Source organism: Panthera onca, chromosome A3 (assembly GCF_046562875.1).
Source record: "Panthera onca isolate mPanOnc1 chromosome A3, mPanOnc1 haplotype 2, whole genome shotgun sequence".
NCBI lineage: Eukaryota > Metazoa > Chordata > Mammalia > Carnivora > Felidae > Panthera > Panthera onca.
Genome location: NC_138341.1, coordinates 38,081,564 through 38,105,014, shown reverse-complemented (window position 1 = coordinate 38,105,014; position 23,451 = coordinate 38,081,564). Strand labels below are relative to the sequence as shown.

General features: G+C 45.3%; 2 protein-coding genes across 2 annotated transcripts in view; both read right to left on the bottom strand.

Annotated features, from left to right (window-relative positions):
- Positions 1–203: 203 nt before the first annotated feature.
- Positions 204–10,712, bottom strand: IL36RN (interleukin 36 receptor antagonist). The gene is made up of 6 exons (XM_060655160.3): positions 9,832–10,712; positions 3,654–6,695; positions 3,224–3,279; positions 1,793–1,878; positions 630–757; positions 204–428 (listed from the first exon to the last, which is right to left on the bottom strand). The coding sequence occupies exons 3-6, from the start codon at positions 3,250–3,252 to the stop codon at positions 204–206; spliced, it is 468 nt and encodes a 155-aa protein (XP_060511143.2). The 5' UTR covers positions 3,253–3,279; positions 3,654–6,695; positions 9,832–10,712.
- Positions 10,713–11,190: 478 nt separating this feature from the next.
- IL36B (interleukin 36 beta) overlaps positions 11,191–23,451 on the bottom strand; it is a 31,599-nt gene continuing 19,338 nt past the window's right edge. The window contains exon 5 of the transcript XR_009616435.2: positions 11,191–14,893. The gene's annotated coding sequence lies outside the window, so the exon portion shown is untranslated. The remainder of the gene's footprint in view (positions 14,894–23,451) is intronic.

Genomic DNA, 23,451 nt, shown 5'->3' with positions numbered 1-23,451 from the left:
ACCCAACAGGGAAAGAAACTGTGGCCTAAGCCCCGAATTGCAAAAGAATTTACCCAAACTGGGAACCAAAAGGGAGAGTGGCCAAATGCCCAGCCAGAGGTGGGGTCCCTGAGAGCAGAGGGGGTGGCTGCCATCAGTGTCCTCTTCCACCTTCACCCCTGCCTGAGCTGGCTCTGCCCAGGGAGTTCTGGGGGCACATTGCCCTAGTCACACTGCTGGAAGTAGAAGTCCGTGATGGGGCTGTCCCAGCTGGCATCCTCTGAGAGTTGGGTGAGTCTGAGAGGCTGGTCTGCTTCTGGCACAGTGCAGAGGAACCAGCCTGGGTAGGCAGCTGACTCAAAGCTGGAGGTGAGCCCTGTGTCTCGCCGGTAGAAAGTGAAGCTCTTGGATTCCTTGGCACCGAGGTAGAGCTCCATGATATTTACTGGCTGTGAGCAGAAGGGCATGGCAGGTGAGGGGAAAGGAGTGGGAGAGGCAGGAGAGCTGGGCCAGGAGCACGGAGAGGCAGGGCTGCAATCAACAGAACCCCACAAGGGAGAGGAGCTTGGGCCCCAGGACACCCAGCTCGTGGCTTCAGCATCTGCTGGCTTTGTGAGATCAGAGAGCAAGGATGTCCCAATAGGACTCACCTCTAGTTTCAGAGTCGGTTCCTGCCCTGTCCCACATGACAGGCACTGGCTCCCTCCCTGGACACCCAGGATGACTGGAGAGAGCTTGGCATCCAGAGACCGATTGGGGACAACACTAATCTCCTCGCCTAGAGAAAGGAAGTCAGATGCAGAGGCCTTGACTGCCCTTCCCTCCCTCTCCCTGCATCATGGACTTTGGAGAGCAGGACGTGTGTGAGACCTCCTGTCCCCAGACTGAGAAGAAGGGAAGCCTGTTAGCAGCTGTCACCTAGGGAAGGGTGGTCTCCCGTCAGTTGGCCCAGTGACATCAAGGGACATAAGCACATTGTACCACCTCCCACCCCATGCCCACCCCCTGGTCCAGGCTCAAATTTTCAAGTCTTCTCTAGTCCCCAGGAAGATTTGACCACTTCCTTTAACGCCGCTTGACCCTCTGGCCTCTTTTTGGAAACTCGATTGGATAAGCCTCTCATCAGGGTTATTTGGACTGTTCTACCACCTGTGAGATTCCTGAGACCAGAAGAGGGTCTCATTCTTCTCTGTACCATCCCCCACCACTCATACAAACACATGCACACATGCACTCACGTATACATACATGCGAGCATGCACACGTGCACGCACACGCACACAGCCTATACAAGTGTCCCAAGTGGCCAGGTATGTGCTGTTCTAGAGAGAAGACCTACCACAGTGTACGGGGCAGAAGGAGTAAGCCCACCAGCCATCTGGGTCCCACCACTCTGAGTGACCAGGAATCCCCAAAGAGCAGAGGGGACCCAGGGTAAAGGGGCAGAAAACCACTCCCACGTGGGAATAAAGGCCTAGGGAGCCTGTTTTAGATCTCTCCTCAGCACTGGATCCCAGGAAAATAAATGTTTGGTCTAAGTCCACCTCTGAGGGAAGGACAAAGCATTCATCTTAGAAATATTCCCCATCTCTGCACAGAGGCCTCAGGTGGCGTTGGGGCATGTGTCCTCACTTTGCTGGAAGATACTGTAGTTTATTTGTCCTTGTTCAGGGTCTGCTTTTATGATGCCCCGTCCACTGTGTCAGGCCTGGGGTCTGTAGGTCTGTGCCAGTTTGCATGGCTGTTCCAAGCCCTCTTCAGGCCCCGTCCCCTCAGAGTGTCTAGGGAAGTGGTGTCGTGTTTTGCCACCAACCTTGGATGATGTTCCCTGCATGCAGCCTTCCAGCTAGAAGCTGGTTATCATGCAGATAAAGCACCTTCAATTCTGCATCCTTCATCCTGAAACATCAGGACAGGAGGACACTTAGTTAGGGGAGGAGGGGGTGCTCCGGCTTGCTGGGCTCTACAGAGCCCCACTGTCTCCCTCTCTTCCCACTGTGCCAGGAGCAACAGCCCAACCTTCTTCCCAGCCCTGCTGGGCTCATACCCTACCAATGGGACAACAACGGGACTCCAACAACAATGGGACTGCACCTGAGTCTTGGATTTGCTCCTCCACCCCATTCAATCTTTGCTACACCAACCAATCTCCTCCATGGGTGATGTTGGAAAAGAAACTGGACTGTGAGTCAGAGTCCCGGGTGCTTGTCTGGCTCGCCACCATTACTTCCAGATCACAACAGACAAGTCACTTGACCACTCTGGGTCTGAGGCTCCCCACTGCTAAATGAAGACAATGGGTTAGATAACGCCCAGGCCTTTCCCAGATGAAAATCTGATTCTTCAGTCATTATTGAAGACATCAAGGCACATTTACTTCCACTTATTAATTGTGGGATATCTTTAAATTTGAAATGAAAGAATTTCATTTTTGAAATGAAAGAATTTATTTTTCATCTCTGATCTCAGTTGATTTTCCAACATCCTATGAGGTGAAAAGATACATCCCAAAGTGGGTTTCCTCAGATATTACGTGGAAACAAGCACGCTGCGCGCAAACTGGTTCAATGGTAGCTAAACATAAACAAATCTGTACTTCAGAGTTGCTAACATGTGGAATTACGCCATGGTTCTCTTATACGGAGACGCAGAAAGCAATATTTCCCAGATTTCTTGATCACGGGGCACCACTGCATCAAGCAGCTCATAAGATTGGGGTTCCACTGAGCACACCTTGCGAAAAGCTATAGTAGACTCTTGGTTCAGAGAGAGCAGGGACCGTTTTTGCTCATTAGTGCAAAGTCCAGAACATGGCAGACTGCCTGGCTCAGTACATGCCAGAAGACAGACTGACTAGTTTTGCCCCAAAGGGCAGCAAGGATGTAGCAGAGCAGAGCCGCTGGATGGACATTAATATTCACCCCAGTGGGTGGTGACAGCTCCAAGCTGGGTCTCCCGACTTCCATCCTCATTATGGACACATGAAGCTGCAGCTCGACACAGAGTGATTCACTTGCTCCCCTTTCTCATCAGGGAACCCCCATGAGGTGGCCAGTCTCAGCCTGATGAAAGCTGGAAAAACTTTCTGTAGGACAGTGAGGGGCTGTTCATAACTGCCCAGCTGCCCACCCACCTGCACTCTGAACAGCCACAGCCCCTCCCTATGCAGAAAGGATGGACAACAGGTCTACCTGGAGCTTAACTTCTCCCCAGAGGACACAACCGATCAGAGGCTGATACTCACCGAAAGCACAGCGCCCCACTCAGGACCATCTTGAGTTTCACAGTGTGTAGACTCTCCTGTTTTGAAATAACACAAAATCTTAGGTGGAAATAGAGGTTGAGCTGGCAGGGGCCTGGGTAGCAAGCAGCGTTCTGACCCCACCCCCTCAGCATGGGAACATCCCCCCCAGAGCAGAGGATTCCAGGTCTGGGGTCAGGAGAGAGCCTCAGCCCTGCTGGGGAGAATGAAGCCCAGCTCCCCAAAGGACACCTCAGAATGCTCCTTTCTCCTGGCAGAGCCCGCGGTATCTGCCTACTCCTCCGAGGTGCCACAGCCCTTTTAATAATGCACTAGGGAGGAGTCCCTGAAACTGCCACAAGCTGAGGAGGAGCGGGGTTTCCCAGGTATTTCACACCACCCGAAGCCTCCAGAAACACCTGCTGTTCCTCACCTCTCCCAGGGAAGGAAGGTTCTGGAGATAATCTTCTTTCAGCAATTCTGAGGAACTTCCCTGAAGCTTTCCAGCACTTCCCAGCACTCAGCTCCTGGACTTCAAGTGCTTCCAGACCCAAAGACTACAGTGCAGATAGCCCCCCCAGGCAAGCAGATTTTAGAACAAACCCTCCTTCCTTCCCCTTCCTTCCTTCCTTCCTTCCTTCCTTCCTTCCTTCCTTCCTCCCTTCCTGACTTTGCCAAGCCTATGGAAAATGCTGGAGGTGGGGTTTTCCTGTGTAGGCAATGTTTAGTCTACATGTTCACTGTAGAAAAACCTGAAAATCCAGATCAGGGAAAAAAAAAAGTGAATACTTGTGTTCTGTGAGTGTGCCACCAGAAAGCCAATGCTGCATACATACACACGTAACTGTCAACAGTGTTTCACAGAAACCTACACTAGATTCAACTTGCTTTTTTCATATAGCAAATAGCAGAATATCTTTCCATACCAAATATGAATGATGCAACATTGAATAGCTGAATACATTTCATTATATAGATGCAGCATCATTTATTTATAGCAATGAATTATTATTAGTTTATTATTATTTGCTTGAAAATCATGTTGTGACAAATTTTTTGCATCAACATCTTTGCTCATGCGTTTGATTATTTCCTCAGAAAGTAAAATCTAGCTCATGCCATCTGTGATTGATCTTTCTCCAGTACCTAACTGGCAAAATAAAATGTGATTGGATAACAATTCATGCAGTTTCAACACCTCCATACATTCTCTGTGATGGATCTGAATTAAAGGTAGAGGGCAGTGCATAATAAGAATTTAATTATATCTTGAGTGCCATTGATAGCAATTTATTGTTCAGGTATAAATGTTAAAGAAATTGCATTCCAGCTTATAGATTAAAAAACCCTTACAGCGTTCAGGAATAAATAAAATATCAAGTTATTCTAATGTGAAAAACACCTGCCAAAACATTTTAAAATCATTAAATGGACCAAATGGAAACGACACTGAAATAATTGCAAAAAAAGAACAAAACCAGAAGGAAACTCCAGAAGGTGTTGTCCTATCAGCAAAATGGGTTTAAGCAGACAGGCTTTCGTTTGTAAAGTATTATAGAGAAGTACATATTGTTTCACCCAAAAAAGTAAAACACCAACCTCCCTGGGCTCTGATCCTCTAACCCCAGTGAATTGCACCCACGTGCCCACAGGACACGTGTGTGGGGCTTCAAAAGCTCTGTCCTCATTCTGACTAACATGAAATGATGCCAATGCGTGGCTGTCCCCCTCCAGATGGGGCGACTTGCTGAGGGTGCAGGGGGATGTTTCTGCCAGCTGTGTTTGCTTCGCAATGTGTTTCATGGTGATGGGTACAGGACAAATGGATGGAGAGGTGAATGAAGGAGCTAAGATGGTGAAAATATAAATAAATAAATAAACAAACAAACAAACAAACAAACAAACAAACAAACAAAACGAGCCCTCGTTAAGAAAGTTAAGTTCTTGGGGCACCTGGATGGCTCAGTTGGTTAAATGTCTGACTTCGGCTCAGGTCACCATCTCTGGATTCGTGAGTTCCAGCTCCGTGGCAGGCTCTGTGCTGACAGCTCGGAGTCTGGAGCCTGCTTCAAATTCTGTGTCTCCCTCTGTCTCTTCCCCTCCCCTGCTCATACTCTGTCTCTATCTCTCAAAAATGAATAAATGCTAAAAAAATTTAGAAAAAAAATGTTAAGTTCTTCAATCTTGAAAAAAGACAAAATGGTGACCACATGTGCTTCCAATGTTGCATTGGAACATCATGGAACAGGCTCCACCAGTGATGACTCGATTCTCTAGGAAACGGATGCCTTGGCTTGACTTATGATGGTGGAGTAGATACCAGATTCTGCGAAGTTAGATGTGAACTAAGGAGAGAGAGATAAATTGCAAATCATTTCTGCCTGATAAAAAATACAGCATCCAAAGGGTGCAGTTTTATTGCCTTGCAATTCATTAAGCAGGGTTTTGCTTTTGTTTTTCTTAATCTAAGTCAGCCAACCCATCCCACCATTTCTTTCCTGACTGATCATACCTTTTGAATCAGTTTCATCGTCCTGCTGCTTCCTTCATTTATTAACAATGGTAAATCTTTGGCACATGCCCACTTTGTGTTTGTACGAGAGTTATATTTTGGACTTGTTGAAAACTAAACTGGTAATACTTAAGACAATGTTATTTCGCCCCAAGTCACACATCACGTGTGGTGGTTTTAAAATCTGTCCACAAATTCTTTAACACTCTACCATTTAAGAGGTGGAGCTTAATTTTCCTTCAAGTGTGGGCTGGACTTAGTCGCTTGCTTCCAAAGAATCTACTACCTGGTAGAAGTGACGTTGCGTCACATCTGAAGCTAGATCACAAAAGGTATTGTAGCTTCTTCCTGATCTTTCTTGGCTCTCACCCCTGGGGGGAGCCAGCTGCCAGGTGAGGAGGACACTCCGGCAGCCTGTGGAGAGGCCCACGTGGTGGAGAACTGAGGCCTCCTGACAACAGCTATGTGTGAGCAATCTTAGAAACAGGCCCCACATCTTCATTCCAGCCTTCGGATGAGGCAGCCCTGATGACATCTTGACTGCAACTTCATGAGGAGCCCTGAGCCAGACCCAGATAATGCCACTCTTCTGATTCCGGATTCTGAGAACCTCTGTGGAATAATGCGTGCTGTTCGAAGCCGCTGCTAAGGTTTGGAATACTTTGTTACACGGCAATAGGTAACGAATACACTTTGCCATCACTATGGGGCATTTCTGCTCCTGTTCTCTTTTCATTCTCCTCAGTCTTCAGTGGGTGTCTTCCCTTTTTAGGAAACATCTCAAGTCTTCATGGACTTTATATGGCCATGGAGGTTGCCCCAGAAGCTGTCCCAGTCTGCAGAGGGGTAATGCTTCCCCATGGTGATTCTCACCACCTTTGTGAGATTGGCAGTGCCCCGGAGTGGGGTATGGTTCCCGCTCTTGCTGTGGAGATGAGGAATCAAACAGCACAAGGGACACACCTGTATCAGTGTGTAAGCACACATTCACAAGCAGTTTAGTAAAACAGTAATTTTTTATTAGGAAGATACATTTCACAATAATTTAAAATGACCAGTATCGATTTGGTGTTCACTATGTCCCTAGAATTATGTGTAGTGGGTTTTTTTTTCTATTTCATGAGAACTTTTCCATTTTATGCTCATAACTGCCCTGTGTTGTAAATGCTATTATTATCTCTGTTTCATGGATGTGGAAACCAAGTACAGAAAGGTTAATTATGTTGCCTGATACGAAACCAATAATTAGTATTGGTCAGAACCAAATCCAGGAAAGCTAAATCTAAAGCTGTTGACCACAGGATACAACACGGCAGTCAGAGGGAGCCTTCCTCAGTCGGCCTCAGATCATGTAACTCTTCTGGTCCCTGAGTCTCTGAGAGTAAGAGGCAAGTCTCTGCCATGCTCCCAGGCCCCACAAAACCAGGCTGTCATTAACTCTTGACCACGTTCTTTGATCACACCATGCAGTAACTCAAGCCCATGGACCTCTTGCTCTTTCTTGAACCAGCCAGGCACAGTCCTGCCTCAGGGCCTTTCCACCGGCTATTGTCTCTGCCTGGGAACTTCAAGATATGAGCGTGGCTCACTCCCTTACATCCTTAAAGCCTTTGCTAAAATATCACCTTCTCCGTGAGACCAATACTCATCATCCTATTCTTTCCTTTCCTGCTATCACACTTCCCTTACCATGCTCTATTTCTTTCCAGCGCTCATCATCTGTTAATAATTGTATAATTCAGCATGTGTTATGGGTATTATTTATCAGCTCCCCCACCGAACCCTGCTGGAAGATAAGCTCATACAAGGGAGCTGTTTCCTGTCTATTCTGTTCATTAGTGTATTCCAAGCACTTTATGGGCCTGGTATACAGTATGCCTTAAAAAAAATTTTTTTTTTTTTAACATTTACTCATTTTTGAGAGACAGAGGGAGACAGAGCATGAACAGGGGAGAGGCAGACAGAGAGGGAGACACAGAATCCGAAGCAGGCTCCAGGCTCTGAGCGGTCAGCACAGAGCCTGACACAGGGCTTGAACCCACGAACTGTGAGATCATGACCTGAGCTTAACCAGCTCAGACGCTTAACCAACTGAGTCACCCAGGTGCCCCACACAGTATGCCTTTAATAAATAATATTGCACTAACACTGAACAAGTTGTATGCTGTTTCACATTGAAAAGGCCAGACAACTGTCTCACGTCTTGTTCGCAATTATGATCTTTTCATTTCTCAGAGAACTTTGATGCTTCTGGGTCCTCATTCTCTTAATATAGCAGTTAAGACCATGGTAGACATACTTGGGCCAGTGGGCTAACATGGGCCCTCTGTTTGTTTCCTAAACAAAGCTTTATTGGAACACAGCCACGCTCATTTGTTAACAGTCTGTGTATCCTTCTACACCACAATGGCAGAGTTGAGTATCTGTGACAGAAACTGCATAGGGTGCAAAATGTAAGATATTTACTGTGTGGCCCTTGATAGGAAAATGTTTGCCAACTCTGGTCAAGACCATCTTGATTCCAGTCCTAAATCTGTCACTTATTACCATATGTCTTTGGCCAAGTTGTTTAATATTTCTGGGGTTTGGAGTTCTCATCTGCAAAATGGGGATCAAAAATAGTACTGGCTCAGGGGTGGTTGTTAAGATGAAAGGAGTTAATGTTTGTGCAGTGTTTACAGCAATGCCCGGCATAGGCAGGTGCTTAAATGTCAGCTGTATCATCCTCCTCATCATCAGCCACGTGGCCTGGGGGAATTTGCCTCTTCTCTCTGATTCCATGATTCATCTCACCTCATTTGCATTTTTTTGTAAAGAAAAGAGGAACAAACCACCTCACCGGGTTGTCATGAGGATGGATGAAACAGAGGCTGCGAAGAGCAAGGTCAGCACTTAGCACAAACCCACAGACACCTCCTTCCTACCCACCCACCCACCCACCCCTGTTTCCCACCTCTCCAGCACCCCTCCCCAGGTATGTAAAGAAAACCCTGAGAACGTGGCAGAGGCCATGTTTGCATTGACCTAAATGTGAGGCTAGTTCAAGACTAAACACTTCCTTGCCCGTGTGCAAATGCATCTTACTTGACCCAGAGAGGGAGAAGGCCCCACCTGAGCACATGCAAATCCCTTACAGGAAAGGTTAACATTTGCTGCACATTCACTGGGTCAAGCATTATCTCGAAAGCAATATAGGCATTGTGCCATCGGGCCTGTGAAGTGAGTGCAATTTTTATTCCCATTGAACTGTTAAGACAAAGTCAGGCATGGAGAGATTAAGTAACTAAAGCCAAGGTCACAAACTAGTAAGAGATGGACCTGGTGTTAGTACTCTGGCAATTCAATTTCATACTAACTCATCCCCATTCCCCACTGTGAACAAATAAACCATGTAATGCTTATAGATTCAAGCAATCAAGGAATGGAGGGCAGAGCTGGAGGCCAGAGGGGCTCCCTTCCAGGAGTCTTTTGCAGAAAGGACCAAGGGGTTTCCTGAGAAGAACAGAGGCTTCAAAAAAGTCAGAAGAAACCAATAGAGTCGGTCCAGAGACAAAGGGCTCCCACCAAGACAGAGTGTGGTACACATCAGGACAGAGGGAATTCTTCATTCCCTAGAGTGACTTTTCGTGGCTTAGAACAACCATGAAGGCCCTACCTAGCATAGGGGAGATGATGGTGATACATAGACACACAGCCTCCAGGGAGCTGTGAACAGAAGGTTACCTCCTACCACAGCCCAGGACCCCTACCCCAACTACAGCCACATCCTGTGGTCGCTGTGGGGAGCAACAGAAGGGAAGGTGCTACTTGGCTCACAGCATATTTGAGTTAACACTGGAAACCCTGTGAAATCACAGGGAAGTTTGTGGGTCATGTCACTGCAGCCAGAACGTGCTGAGCCAGAACGTGTTGCTTTGTTGTTTTTGCTTAGTCTCCTGGCATCTTCCAGGGTGGAGGGTCTAGGGAAGGGCCAGTTCTACAAGCTGGAACCGGGGAGTGTGTAGACAACGATGGGGTGAGACTCGTGTGTGTCACACCTATGGGCAGTTTCTCCTGACTGAGTCACCAAGGACAGAAGAGCCATTGGCAACCTCCTCACCTCAGATCATGGTGAGACCCTCCAAAGCAGGTCCAGGTGCTTTGTTCATCTGTACTTCTGAGGCCTCCAAGAGTCTGAGGACTCACCTCCCACAGATTGTGTGGTTTGGCCATTGCTGGACCTCTGTCCACAGAACAGCTAGGACTTGAACCAGATTCTGTAGCTGAAAATTGGAAATAAGCCAATTGTGGAAAGGAAAACCCAACAGATCAGGAAGAGTACCGGTCTGGCCCCATGTTTGCTTTCTGGGCCATAGCCTCCTCCTCTCCAGCCAAAGCACAGGCTCTGGGTGCAAGGCTATGACCCCACAGAGAGGCCACTCTTGGCCAGACTGGATTGGACAGTCTTTCCTCCGCAGGGTTTGTTTTTTTGTTTTTTGTCTCCTTCCACAGAGGACCTGGACTAGTGAGCATCCATAGCAGAATTAGACAAGGCCAGGCCAACTGCCTTGGGGCTCCCCCAGAGGAGGCCTCAAGCCTTCCTTGGCTCTGACTGTGACACTTAGCACTGATGGAGTAGAATCACCTCCTTTCACAAATGCCTCAAGAACCAGGGACTACTTCTTTTTTTAATATCTATATGCTGCTGTGGCCGAGGTCAAAGAGGTTGTTGCCTGTTTTCTCCTCTAGGATTTTGATGGTCTCCTGTCTCACATTATACACTGTATGTTAGCTAACTTGACGATAAATTATTTTTTAAAAAAGGAGAACTCTGGGGTGCCTGGGTGGCTCCGTTGGTTAAGCGGCTGACTTCGGCTCAAGTCGTGATCTCGCAGTCCGTGAGTTTGAGGCCCGCGTCAGGCTCTGTGCTGACAGCTCGAAGCCTGGAGCCTGCTTGTTTCTGTGTCTCCCTCTCTCTCTGCCCCTCCCCCATTCATGCTCTGTCTCTCTCTGCCTTTCAAAAACGAATAAATGTTAAAAAAATTAAAAAAAAAAAGAACTCTGTGTAGCTACATATGTAAATAAAAACAAAACGATAGGCAGAAAAAATATATAACAGTTATTATATAAGTGTTTACATATTTGTCTTTTCTAATTTATTATTATTATTATTATTATTATTATTATATCTAACTGTGGTAAAATACACTTAACAAATTTATCATCTTGACCATTTTTAAGTTTACAGCCATGTATGGATCTTTTACATCTTTTGTTAAATCTCTCCTAAGTATTTTATTATAAGTGGAATTGCTTTTTTATTTCATTTTCTAACAGCTTGCTGTCAACATATAAAAAAATACAGTTAGTTCAAGGATAATAAAAATAAACATAGTAATATTTTGCAATCATCAGAGTAATGACTGATTCAGGCAAAAATCATCAACAAGAGTTAAAACCTTTAAGCAAATGGTTGATAAGCACAAGATGTACATTGCCTTAAAGAATCTCCTCACAGACTACCTATCAATTACAAAAGGAAAATTGGTGGGGCGCCTGGGTGGCGCCCAGGGTGGGGCGCCTGGGTGGCGATTGAATGTCTGACTTCGGCTCAGGTCATGATCCCGTGGTTTGTGAGTTCGAGCCCCATGTCGGGCTATGTGCTGATAGCTCAGAGCCTGGAGCCTGCTTCAGACTCTGTGTCTCCCTCTCTCTCTGTCCCTCCTCAGCTCACACTCCGTGTGTGTCTCTCTCTCTCAAAAAATAAATATTTTAAAAAATGAATAAACAATTTTAAAAAATCTTTAAACAAAAGAAAAATTGGTAATTTTGCAGTGGAGAAACCTAGCCAACCTCACCTTAACCAAGTGGCCAAAATTTCATTTACCAGTAAGGGCACAAGCCAACACAAGGCATCTCCTTACAGATGATACACTGAGAAGGACACGTGATCTCTTCTGGAATGTTCCTGCCAACCGTGCATAAGCTGAATCTAATCATGAGGAAACGCCAGACAATCCCAACTTGAGGGACAGTCACAAACTAACAGCCCCTTATTCTTCAACAGTGAATGAACAATGACAACAGGGATGGATAAAGAGTGGGTTGACTCAGAAAATATCTCAGAAGTACATCTTCTGAAGGGTCCTCTTCTATATGTAGCATGTGCTACCATGTATGTGGAAAAAGTACACATTCAGAGGCTTGTTTGTGTCCTAAATTTCTCTCCAAAGATAGTCTGCAAACTGGAAAAAGTCAATTAAATTATCTCTAGGCAAAAAAGAAAATGAGAAAATGGGTTGGGAGGCAGAACTGATTTTCACTTTGTTCCCTTCATCCTACCTGAATTTTTTTAAAAAATCATTCAAGTGTGTTATTTATTTAAAGTTTGCTTTTTTGCTTAACTTCAAAGATGGTTCTCAAACATAATATTGCAAAAGAAACCAAGCACAAAAAGAATGCATGCTGTATTGTTTCATTTACATAATTCAAAACTGAGGAAAACTAATCCATGGTGTTGGACATCAGGCTAGGGGTTAGCCACACCCTGAGGTAGAAATAGTGGCTGCAAGGAGCAAGGGCTGCTTCTGGGTGCTTATGTGTATAATCGGAAAATTCAGCAAACTATATCCTGATGAGCTGTGCAGTGTCCTCTGTGTATGTTATATTCCAATTTTTTAAAGAAAGTTTGTTATTTGTTTAAGAAATACCATTGGGGGGGTGCCTGGGTGGCTTAGTCGGTTGAGCGTCCGACTTTCGGCTCAGGTCATGATCTCACAGTTCGTGGGTTCGAGCCCCGCATCAGGCTCTGTGCGGACCTCTTGCTCAGAGCCTGGAGCCTGCTTCAGATTCTGTGTCTCCCTCTCTCTCTGTCCCTTCCCCCCACTCAAGGTAAATAAATAAACATTAAAAAATGCAATTAACTTTCCTATATTAACACTGTATCCTGCCACCTTACACTTATTAGTTCTGGTAGTTGTTCTGTAGATTTCTCAGGATTTTCCATACAATCATATCGTCTGCAAATAGGGACAGCTTTTCTTATTTTCGGGTCTTCATTCCTTGGATATTTTAATTTAATTTATTTTTAATTTAAATGGCTAGGATCTCTGGTAAAATGTTGAATACAACCATCCTTGACTGATTACCGATCTCAGGAAAAAACATCCAGTCTCTCACCATTAAGTGTGAGCTGTAGATTTGTGTGTGTGTGTGTGTGTGTGTGTAGATGCCCTTTTAGATACTGAAAAAGTTTTTTCTGTCCCTGGTGGACTGAGAGTGTATATCATGAGTAGGGGTTAACTTTAACCTAATGTTTTCTCTGTAGCCATTGAAATAATCATATGGCATTTCTCCTTTATTCTGTTAATATGGTTCTGTTTTACAATTTTTGCCCGCTAATTCTGACATCTAGATCATTTCAGGGTTGGTCGTCATTGCCATAATTCTTGACACAGGAGCACACATTCTTTGTTCCTCGTAAGTTTGAATTGTTCCCTGGGCATTATAAACGTTATATTGCAGAGGCTCTATATCTGTTACACTCCTTTGAAGAAATTTATATTTCTGCTCTACCATGCAGTAACTTCATTAGACTCAAAATACAAACCCTGTCCCTCAAGTGGCGGTAAATATGTCAGATCAGTTCCTTTACCTTTAGCTGGGCTTCTAGGCATAGCTCGAGGGTCAGCCAGGGATTTGGGCACTTTTTACACTGAATTTTGAGCTCTCCCTCACTGCCTCTCTCCTTTTTTTTTTTTTTTTTTTTTTAAGTGTTTATTTATTTTTGAGAGAGAGAGAGAGCACAAGCAGAGAAGGGGGCAGAGGAGGGGCAGAGAGAAAGAGGGGGACGCAATCTGAAGCAGGCTCCAGATTCTGAGCTGTCAGCACAGAGCCCAACACGAGGCTCAAACCCACAAAACATGAGATCATGACCTGAGCCGAAGTCGGATGCTTAACCTACTGAGCCACCCAGATGCCCCTGCCTCTCTCCTTCTAAGATTACCCCCTTACTTTCCAGTGCTGTGGTTGTCCCAGATCTGTCCCCTGGTTCTTCAAGGAGGACTTTAGGGTTTAGCTTTAGTTGTCTTATGCTGTGCGGCTTAAGCCTGCCATCAGAATGAAAATTGGACATATTTTTCCAAGGAGCTACTCCCCTGCAGAATGTGCTTGCATGTGTTTGCTTATGCTTGGTCACCAATGCATTCTGGGTCCCTCCCCATTTCCCACCAGGTCTTGTAGTTGGTTTTGGGAAAGTCTTGGTCCAATCAGAGCCTACTCACTGACACTGAAAGAAACTCATGCCTTTTAGTTCTAAGGATGTCTCCTGTAATTAGCACATTGCAGTATTTCTTTTTCTAGTCTGTTAACCTTCTTTTAACCGGAAAGTTAATTTAAATTGACTAATTACTGAAATATGTCAATTTATTTCTACCATCCTTTTCTTTTCTTTCTTTCTCTTTCTTTCTTTCTTTCTTTCTTTCTTTCTTTCTTTCTTTCCTTCTTTCTTTCTTTCTCTCTCTCTTTCTCTTGTTTCTTTTTCTCCTTCATTTAGTGCCTTCATCTGGATGAGTGAGGTTTTGTTTGTTTCTCCTTTGTTCATCCTTCCCTCAACTTTGGAAGTTACATACTGTATGTTAATTTGATAGTTACTCCAGCTATGTTAAAAATCTTTCTTGACCCAACTAAATACAAAGCTAATCAGTGTTTTTAGCTGGAGAAATGTGCCATAGTGAGGATGCCCACAGGGTGAGGATGGTGACCACGTTTGGGGTTATCTGATTTTTTCTTCTTTCGTGTTCACTGAGTTTTGTAATGAGTGCACAGTGGGACTCTCTGTCATTCAGCTTGTAATGGTCAAGGGTCAAGAAAGAGCAGAACTCAAAGTTGGTGCCTGCCTCATCCTACAAAGCACACACTGGCCACCTCCTTGGACACCAAGATGCCTGGAGTGAGTTTGGCATCCAAAGTCCAATCTTCACTAGTTGATATCCAACTCAGAAACAAGAGGCCAGATGCAGAAATCTGAGGCCACCCTACCCTTTCTCTGTCCTCACCCTTTAGACCCATGACTACTTGCCTTCAGTCCGGTGATAAAGAAAGTAGATCCCACGAGGACGTGCTTTGTCTGGTCTGCAATGGGAAGTTTCGCACTGAGTCAGTCTCCTTGCTGAGTTCATCACCTGAAACACAGGCATAGATGGAGATTGAGCAGTTGAGAGGAGGGGATGGGCTCTCCCAGCCTGTCTCTGAATCCATCTGAAGCTCAATCTCTTGTCCTCATTTCTGTCTCTCTGCCTCCCTCTCCTACCACTGATCCTTGAAGTCATGAAGCTTATCTCTTCTCCCTGCATTCTGGGGTCATGACTTCCTAAAATAACCAATCCCATGGTCTCTCATCTGAGACTTAGTCTTCACTATCCTGTATCTTCCCCAACATTAGTCAGCCTCCTCAGCTTGTAGCCAGACTGGACTGAGACTCAAGGATGTCACCCACTACCATATATCTCACTCTGTATGAACTATCACAGTGATGCAACCAGAGGTCACAGCTGGGTTAAATATTTCCCATCAGGAAACTACCTTTCTTTTCTATAGGAATTGGACCTTCGAGAGAAGAAACATGGAGCAGAGATTTCCTGAAAACAAATGGGCACGTCCAGAACCATTGGACTTCCCGGTAAGAAAGCTCCTCTATTTGCAAAGAAATAGAAGTACCACAGGACAGGATCTGGTACACAATGACCATATTTTGGTTTTGGTTTTGGGTTTTTTGCAAGTGTCCATATTTACTTTATGCACACAACATATCGTCACCTCTTGAGTCTCTGTTCAAGCAAGAGTCTGGCCGGGCCACCCCCATCAGGTCTCAAGACCATCCAACTGAGGACATTCCCTCAGGGGACACTCAGGTCTTGGCGGAGCTGGGCTTTTTGTTTTAATAATAAATAAAAACTCAACTCTAACAATATATATATCCTAACTGGGGAGAGATTAAATTTTCTAACAATGGAACTCAAAATTCCCAAATGGAAAATGTTCAGAGTGATCCAGCTACATCCCACCCCTGGGTCTGGCCTCAAAGAAGGCCATTCCTGGGCAGCTAGCCTTCTGGTCCCCTAGCTCTGGGCCCCTTCCCTCTCAACTGTTGCTGGTCCCAGATGGGAAAAGGGCAGAGTCTGGTTTTTGGTCAGAAGCCAAGAGTGACTGAAGAAAAGAAAATGAAGGACTGATATTAACTTGCTCTGCACAGAGGACCAGCAAAGGTGGCTCAGACGTAAACAGCATTTGGGTTAAAACTACATCATTAGCTGAATAGATAAAAAAGATATGACACACACACACACACACACACACACGCACGCACACACACACGCTGGAGTATTACTCGGCAATCAAAAAGAATGAAATCTTGCCATTTGCAACAATGTGGATGGAACTAGAGTGTATTATGCTAAGCATAATAAGTCAGTCATAGAAAGATAAATATCACATGATTTCACTCATATGTGGAATTTAAGAAACAAAACAGATGAACATAGGGGAAAGGAAGGAAAACAAGATAAAAAAGAGAGGGAGGCAAACTATAAGAGACTCTTAAATACAGAGAACAAACTGAGGGTTGTTGGAAGGGAGGGGAGGGGGGATGGGCTAAATGGAGGATGGGCATTAAGGAGGGCACTGTAGGGATGAACACTGGATGTTATATGTAAGTGATGAATCATTGGGTTCTACTCGTGAAATTATTATTACACTACATGTTAACTAACTTGTATTTAAATAAAATTTAAAAAAATACTATGCCATTAGCCAATTTAGTTCTCACATCTTTCACTCTCTTGGGCAGATCCCTGAGCCCAGCCAGCAATGAGAAGCCCTCTGGAGCTGGAATTGTGGATCTGGTCTGGATACTTTGTTCTCTAAAGCCTCCTCTCCCCATCTTATAGCAAGAAGGGGGAAAAAAAAGCATCTTTCCTGTTTGGAAGTGCAAAGCTCAGATCACAAGCTGACTCCTGGCCCGAATTATCAATACAATCTGTCCTCTGGGGATATCCCAGCCCCACTTAGGGCTTTGTAGTAGAGGGAAAGAAGGTGCCCATCAAGCTATCATCTAACCTCAGAAGGAACAATACCACTGAACTTCAAATGTCAGCTTCAAAGGCTCACTGAAACTCCTGTTATTCATTCCCTCAAGGAGGGAAATGCCCAAGGAAATTCTCTCACTGCAGAACTACCCTAATTATGATGCATACACTAAATTAGACTAAGAAACACAAAATTATCCATGCAAATTTAGTAGTACCAAACATGCACTCCTTTAATTGAGCTGAGTCAATTGAAGAGTCAAATCAGCACATAAAATTTAGTATTCGATTTTGATGAGAATTTGCCTCTAAATCATATCTGGCAGTTACTAAGTCCAATTGCCTAAAGGGCACTTGAGTGTGTTTAAAACTAGACAAAATAAAAAGACAACAAAAAGGATGCAGAAGAATCCCATTATTCATATAACGATTCGAAGAATGTACGAAAACAGAAATTATGGACCAGCTGGGTCTTCTATAGGAGCCAAGTCTTCCAAAAGAGCATATGGTTGCACTCTCTGGTCTATTGAGAGAACCCACAAACAAGTCTCAAAGGAATTCAGAAAGAGCAAAGCATTCTTGATGCTGGAACATCCGTGGAAGTTCGTGGCAGAAAGAACCTGGACATGGTGATACACAGCTTCTATCTGCGGTCACAGATGCATGCAGACACCCGTGCGCACCATGGAGAGGGACAGAGAGGGATGCCACTTGTTTCTCAAGCACTTACAAACATACCTAAGGGTCAGAAGAAGGAATCTAGAGCCAGGGCTCCTCCCACTCTATAGATTCAGGTTTAGTTTAGCAATTATTATGCTACAGTTACCGTGATTCAATTACACTCTCCAGACTGGAGAAACTCAGGGAAGGGCAAACTGCCTACAGGTAGAATGCAGGCAGGGCAGTGCAGCCCTACATTTCGTCTTGCCCAGACATGGCCTCCTCTGATCGGCTGAATCACCAAGGCTGGTCTCCAATAGTATCCACCTTACTCTAAACCAGGAGAGGGACATCTCTGGGTTCCTTTCTTTGAGAAAGCAGGACGAGGCACTCTGGACAGGATCACGTACTTACTCATTCATTGGCTCAAGGGCCTCTGAAGGCCCGAGAATGACCTGTCCAGGTGCCCTGAGCTATTTGGGCACCCACAGAAGGGTCAGGGGATGGAAGTTCTAGTTCATCATTGACTTTGTCACCAAGAAAGACAAGGATTGAGGCAGAAACTCCAACATCCAGGTGAAAATGAATGTGAAAAATGAGCTTGGTGTTCTCAAGTGTATTCATCAGAGGTTTGGTTTTCCTCTCTGGAGAAAAGAGGAAAGATGCCATTTTTGTGATTTAGATAAACCCTCCTGTATTTCCTATATTTATCCCCTTAAAAGGGAATCAGTTCCCATTCCCAGTGAAAAAAGAAAGACATTTCCAGATGAGTAAAACAAGGGCACAGCATCATACTATTTTAATTCATTTTAATTTTTATCACTGTAATGTACACATTATTTTTAAAAGCCAGATAGAGGCGTGCCTGGTGGCTCAGTCAGTTAAACATGCGACTCTTGATTTTGGCTCAGGTCATGATGCACAGTCACGGGATTGAGCCCCACTTTGGGAGCAGAACCGGCTTAGGATTCTCTGTCTCCCTCACTCTCTGCCCCTCTGTGCCCCTCAAAATAAATAAATAAACATTTCAAAAAGGCTAGATAGAATTTTTTAAATTCATAATTATAAACAACAGAATCTTGCCCCACACCATCTTCCTTCTCTTAGCCCAATCTTCAGATCTTTTCAGGAAACGTATTCTCTATGCCTTCGCAGGAATCCCCATGCCCCTCTCCAGGGCTAAGCCCCCATCCTATGACTCCTGAGTCTTTCTTCTCCTTGGTCTGTTTGCTTTTCAACCCATTTATAAGTGTCCATCTAATCATCTAGGTATAAACGTCAAAATATTTCATTTTTTTAATTTTCCTTTAGAGCAGTCACTTCTTTAGATTTTGCAATATTCACTCCACTTTCCCACCTGATTATCAGGCCCCCTAACAATACCCAGTCAAGGTGTCCTAACTTTCTTGTCATTTTTCTCAGAATGCTAGGGGAAGAGGAGATGATGTTTTGGTTTTGGAACCCTTTTACCAGGCTTAGGGCCAAAATGCTGCAAGCAAAGAGCAAAAATAGGAAAGGCACAGCCCCCTCTGTGGGGCACTGGCTTCGGATCTGCAGGGAAGGTGTTCCCACACTCTTGGGTGTAGTCTGGTTTCATCAGATTTCAGTAGGTGGGGGGTGTGTGGCTGTCGGGGATGATATGACTATTGGTGTCACCCTGCCTCTACCCACTGTTAAGCACTGTCCGAAGGACTTAAGTAACTCCCAGGCTCAAACTCTTTTTGGGATTCAGCATCTCATCACTTGACCCATTGCTCCCTTAGAGAAAAATCTCATGGTTCCAAGCCTTCTGCCAACCCCATCTTCTTTACATGAGTCTTGAGGACGTCTGGGATTATCTTCCACCCTCCTATATATCCCAAAGTTCTGAGCTGGGGTGGGAGTTTCCACCAACTGCTTCTGAAGAATATTACCCCACAGTCCCTTCAAGCTCTGCTGGCATAGGGAATGCTAGAAGAGTCTTCTGTCTTCACAAATGTCTAGAAAAGCCCACACTTTCCAGGCACTGGGAACTGAAAAGAGATTACTGGGAAAAGCTATAAGCTAGAATCTCAGTCTTGGAGAAAGTGCCTCTATCTTCTGGATTCCTAACAGAGGGATTTTCAATCTGTTTTTAAGGACCAGGATGCTCACAGGGGTGACCTTCCCTGGACTCTGAGAAGCTGGGGACCTGTCAGGTGGAGGTGCTCCTCACCAGAATTCCTTCATTCAGCCTGAGAAACTATTCTCCCTGACACCAGGGAGCTTCCATGTTCAGATAGAACAGGGTCCAGGCACCTGACTCAGGACAGTTCCACAAAATGTTTCTGTCATTTCACATTTATAAGGATGCTTTCTTCAATTCAGTTGGTTCCCAGTGGAAAGTAGGCAAATAGCAACTGAGCCACACTATCCCTTTTTCTAATAAGTAGGGTGACCACATAATTTATCATAAAATATGGCACTTTTGAAAGGGAAAGGCGGTGGTACTGGCGATTACACCAGGACAGTAGGTGTGCACTAGGACGTATGGTCTTGCCTCCACTTGGGTAGAGGGAGGGAGGGAGGGAGGGAGGGAGGGAGGGAGAGCAGAGAACAGGTGTGTGATGGCAGGAGACATCAGGAGTGAGGAAGAACTGTTCTCCCTCTTTGGTGGATTATGTCAGAGGAGAAAGAGAGGTTAAAGAAGGCAACAGAAGTAGCCTTCACAAAGCTGAAGGACTCTGTGGACACGGGAGCTCCTTTTTCCATGACGTTCCATGACGTAGGAACAGGAAGGTAGGTTTTATTCTAAATGAGGCCAATCTCACGAAGGAGGGCAGGCTGCCTGGGAAGGAAGGCAGGTCCTCAATCATTCATTCACTAATTAATTTATTAGCAATGTATTTATTCAACATATATTTATTAAACACAAACACTGTGCTAGGGACTGGGGATATAGTGGTAAACTAGACAAACGTTACTTCCCTGCAATCAAGGACTGTAATGTACGTAAGGAGGAAGTAGAGATAAAGAAATTGTGTGAAGGATAAACAGTCAAAAACGAGAGATAGAAAATTCAGGAGGTAGAAGAAGGGGCTTACTTCAGACATGGTGGTCAAGGAAGGCTTCTCTGAGAAGGTGACATATAAAGAAGTGACTTGAAGGAGCCAGAAAGGCAGAGAATCAGAGTAAAACGATACAGGTATAGGGATGTGCATGAGCACATCATATGCAAAGGTCCTGAGGCTGTAAAGAATTTGGCAGGTTCAAGGAACTGAAAGATTGGCATGACTGAGAATAGAGATGGAAAGAGAATTACCTGGAAGAGGGGTTGGACATGGGGGTCAGGCCATCCAGGCAACCCTGAAAATATGGTAGGGAATTTGCATTTCCTTATAAGTGCAAATGGAAGCATTGAAGGGGTAAACATTGAAACTACATAGCTTAGATTTCCATTTATGGAGATAACCCTGTCCAGCTTGTGGAGACCAGACTGAATGGGCAGAGGGAGGAGCAGACGGAACTCACGAGTCAGGAGTCTGATTTATAACACCAGTGAGCTATCGCTGCTACTTGGTATGGAGTGGTGAGTGGCAGAGAAGTTGAAGAGAGATGGGTGTACTGGAGATGTCTTTTGAAGGTAGCCTTCTTTGGAGACAGACTTCAAGAATTAGAGGTAGGGTTCCAAGGAAAGGAGGAATCAAGGATGGCTCCTAGGTTTCTGTCTTGAGTAACTGAGAAGGAGAAGATGGGTGTGGGAATAGGCATGTCTGAGTCCTTCAAAATTCCTATGGTGTAATCCTAATGCCCAGTGTGATCAGATTAAGAGGTGGGGCATTTGGGAGGTGATTAGATCATGAGGGCAGCGCCCTCATGAATGAGACCAATAGCCATTTAAGAGAGGCCTAGGAGACCTTCCTCTCCCCTTCTACCATGTGAGGACACAATGAGAAGTCTGCAACCTGCCAAGGGCCCTCACCTGACTGTGCTGGCACCCTCATATCAGACTTCCAGCCTCCAGAGCTGCGAGACATCATGTTTGTTAAGCCTCCTAGTCTATGGAATTTTGTTACAGTAGCCCAAATAGACTAAAACCTCCCTGGAACTAAGAGAGCCAGTAAAATATCTGAGAATACCTCTTGGCTCCTTCTATGGTTCCTCCTCCTCCTCCTCCCCCTCCTCCTCCTTCACCACCACCACTTCCTCACCTCCTCTTTCAGAGAGAAGAGTGTAGGCGGGCTGGCCATCTACCCCCTGCTCATGTCCAGTGCTCTTGGGATTTCTGAGAAGCTAATATTTACAAGCACAGCCTAGGGTTACATTGTTTTTGTTTCATCACTATCTACTATTCTTCCTACACATTCAGCTACCTACAGAACTCACGTTACTCGCATTACCCTTCTCAGAAAACTTGCTTACTATATGTCCATTTCATTGCTGCCACAAGTCTCTCATAGTCATCCTTGGGGTCATCTGGTGCTGCATCCTGACCTTGTCAGAGAAAAAAACCAAAACACTGGATTCCCCTGGTGTCCTTTTCCTGTGCCCCCAAATGGTTTATGAGTGCATGAATGTACGTTGGTGAGGGTTTGGACAAAATCCAAGAAGAAGATGCCAATGGGCATTGGCTGGAGGCTCTCTGGGAAGCTCTGGGCTGTGCTTTGTTTCTATATCCACCCTCTCCTGAGAGGATATCCTGACATCATTGCAGTCCCCCAAGGTCAGACTGGCACAGGAGGAGGAAAAGTTGAGACAGGGAGGCTCCTCGTCAGCCTTTCTGTGCTGTCCTTCCCCACCTTCTCTGAGGAGCTTTCATGTTCCTTGTGCCCTTATTGCAGTTAGGGCTGTCTCTGCCTTGATCGAGCAAACTCCACTCTGACACACTTGAGTATCAATGGAAGATGCTAGTACATGCAGTGAGAATTCATTTGTTTCAACAACTGCCATGTAGGGGGCAAGATCTGGCAGCCAAGGAGTATAGGGTTATCAAAGATACAATCTCTGCCTTCTAATGTACCTAGAATTTGGTTGAAAAGAGAGCAAAGAGGCCAAGACAAGGAAAAAAAACTCCAGCATGAGTCTAACAAAAGAAATGTCCCAGGATAAGGTAAAGTGCTATAGACCTCAGAAAAGAGAAGATGTTGTATTTCGTTGGAAGGATGAGGAGTGGCTTCTGAACACTTTAGACAGATGTAGGATGTTAGGAAGACATAAGGGGCGGATAAGATACACAGAGATGACAGTGTTTGCGATGTTTGCAAAAGCACGCGCAGAGGCATGGAGGGAAGAAATCCAATGCGTTGGGAGTAGCTGGTAAACGAAAGAAGCTCGCCTTGACCAAATCTGCCTTACCCTGGGTTTACACCAGAAAGAAGCACCTGAGACAAGGGCTTGCATTCCGATAATGAGAAGTGACCCCAGGGAACAGGATTGGGGCCTGAAGAAACTGAAGCAGGGAAATGAGGCAAGCCAATGCAAGGCTATGTTCTTGAGCTCAGCACTGCCATGGTTGACAATGATTCAATCCTACTGGGACCCTCCGAGGTACTGTGCAGGTAGAATGCATCTCAGATTTGTACACTTGAATGGTCACAGCGAGTAGCATGTTCCCATCTACTCCCACCCCGTCCCCACGACGGTCAAGGGTTCCTCATGAGGCTGCTCCCTCTTACTTCCGAGCGTGTACATGTGTGAGTGCCAAGTGGGCTCCTACAAGTCTTTCCCCAGGGTGTCCTAGGAGCCTCCAAGCAGAGAGAGACAGATGCTTGGTGTAGCTGAGATAACATGCTGTCAGGTTATTTATACCTTCTCCGAGCTGGTTGCACAGCAATGACTGGAGTACGAGGCATGCCACCAGGATGTAAGAGGGGATTCAAGGATTAGCTCAGAACCATGGGCAGTTTGTTTTTTGGTTTTGTTTGTTTGTTTGTTTGTCTTTGAGAGAAAGACAGAGAGCAAGCGGGGGAGACGCAGAGAGAGAGGGAGACAGAATCCCAAGCAGGCTCTGCACTGCTAGAGCATAGCCCGACACAGGG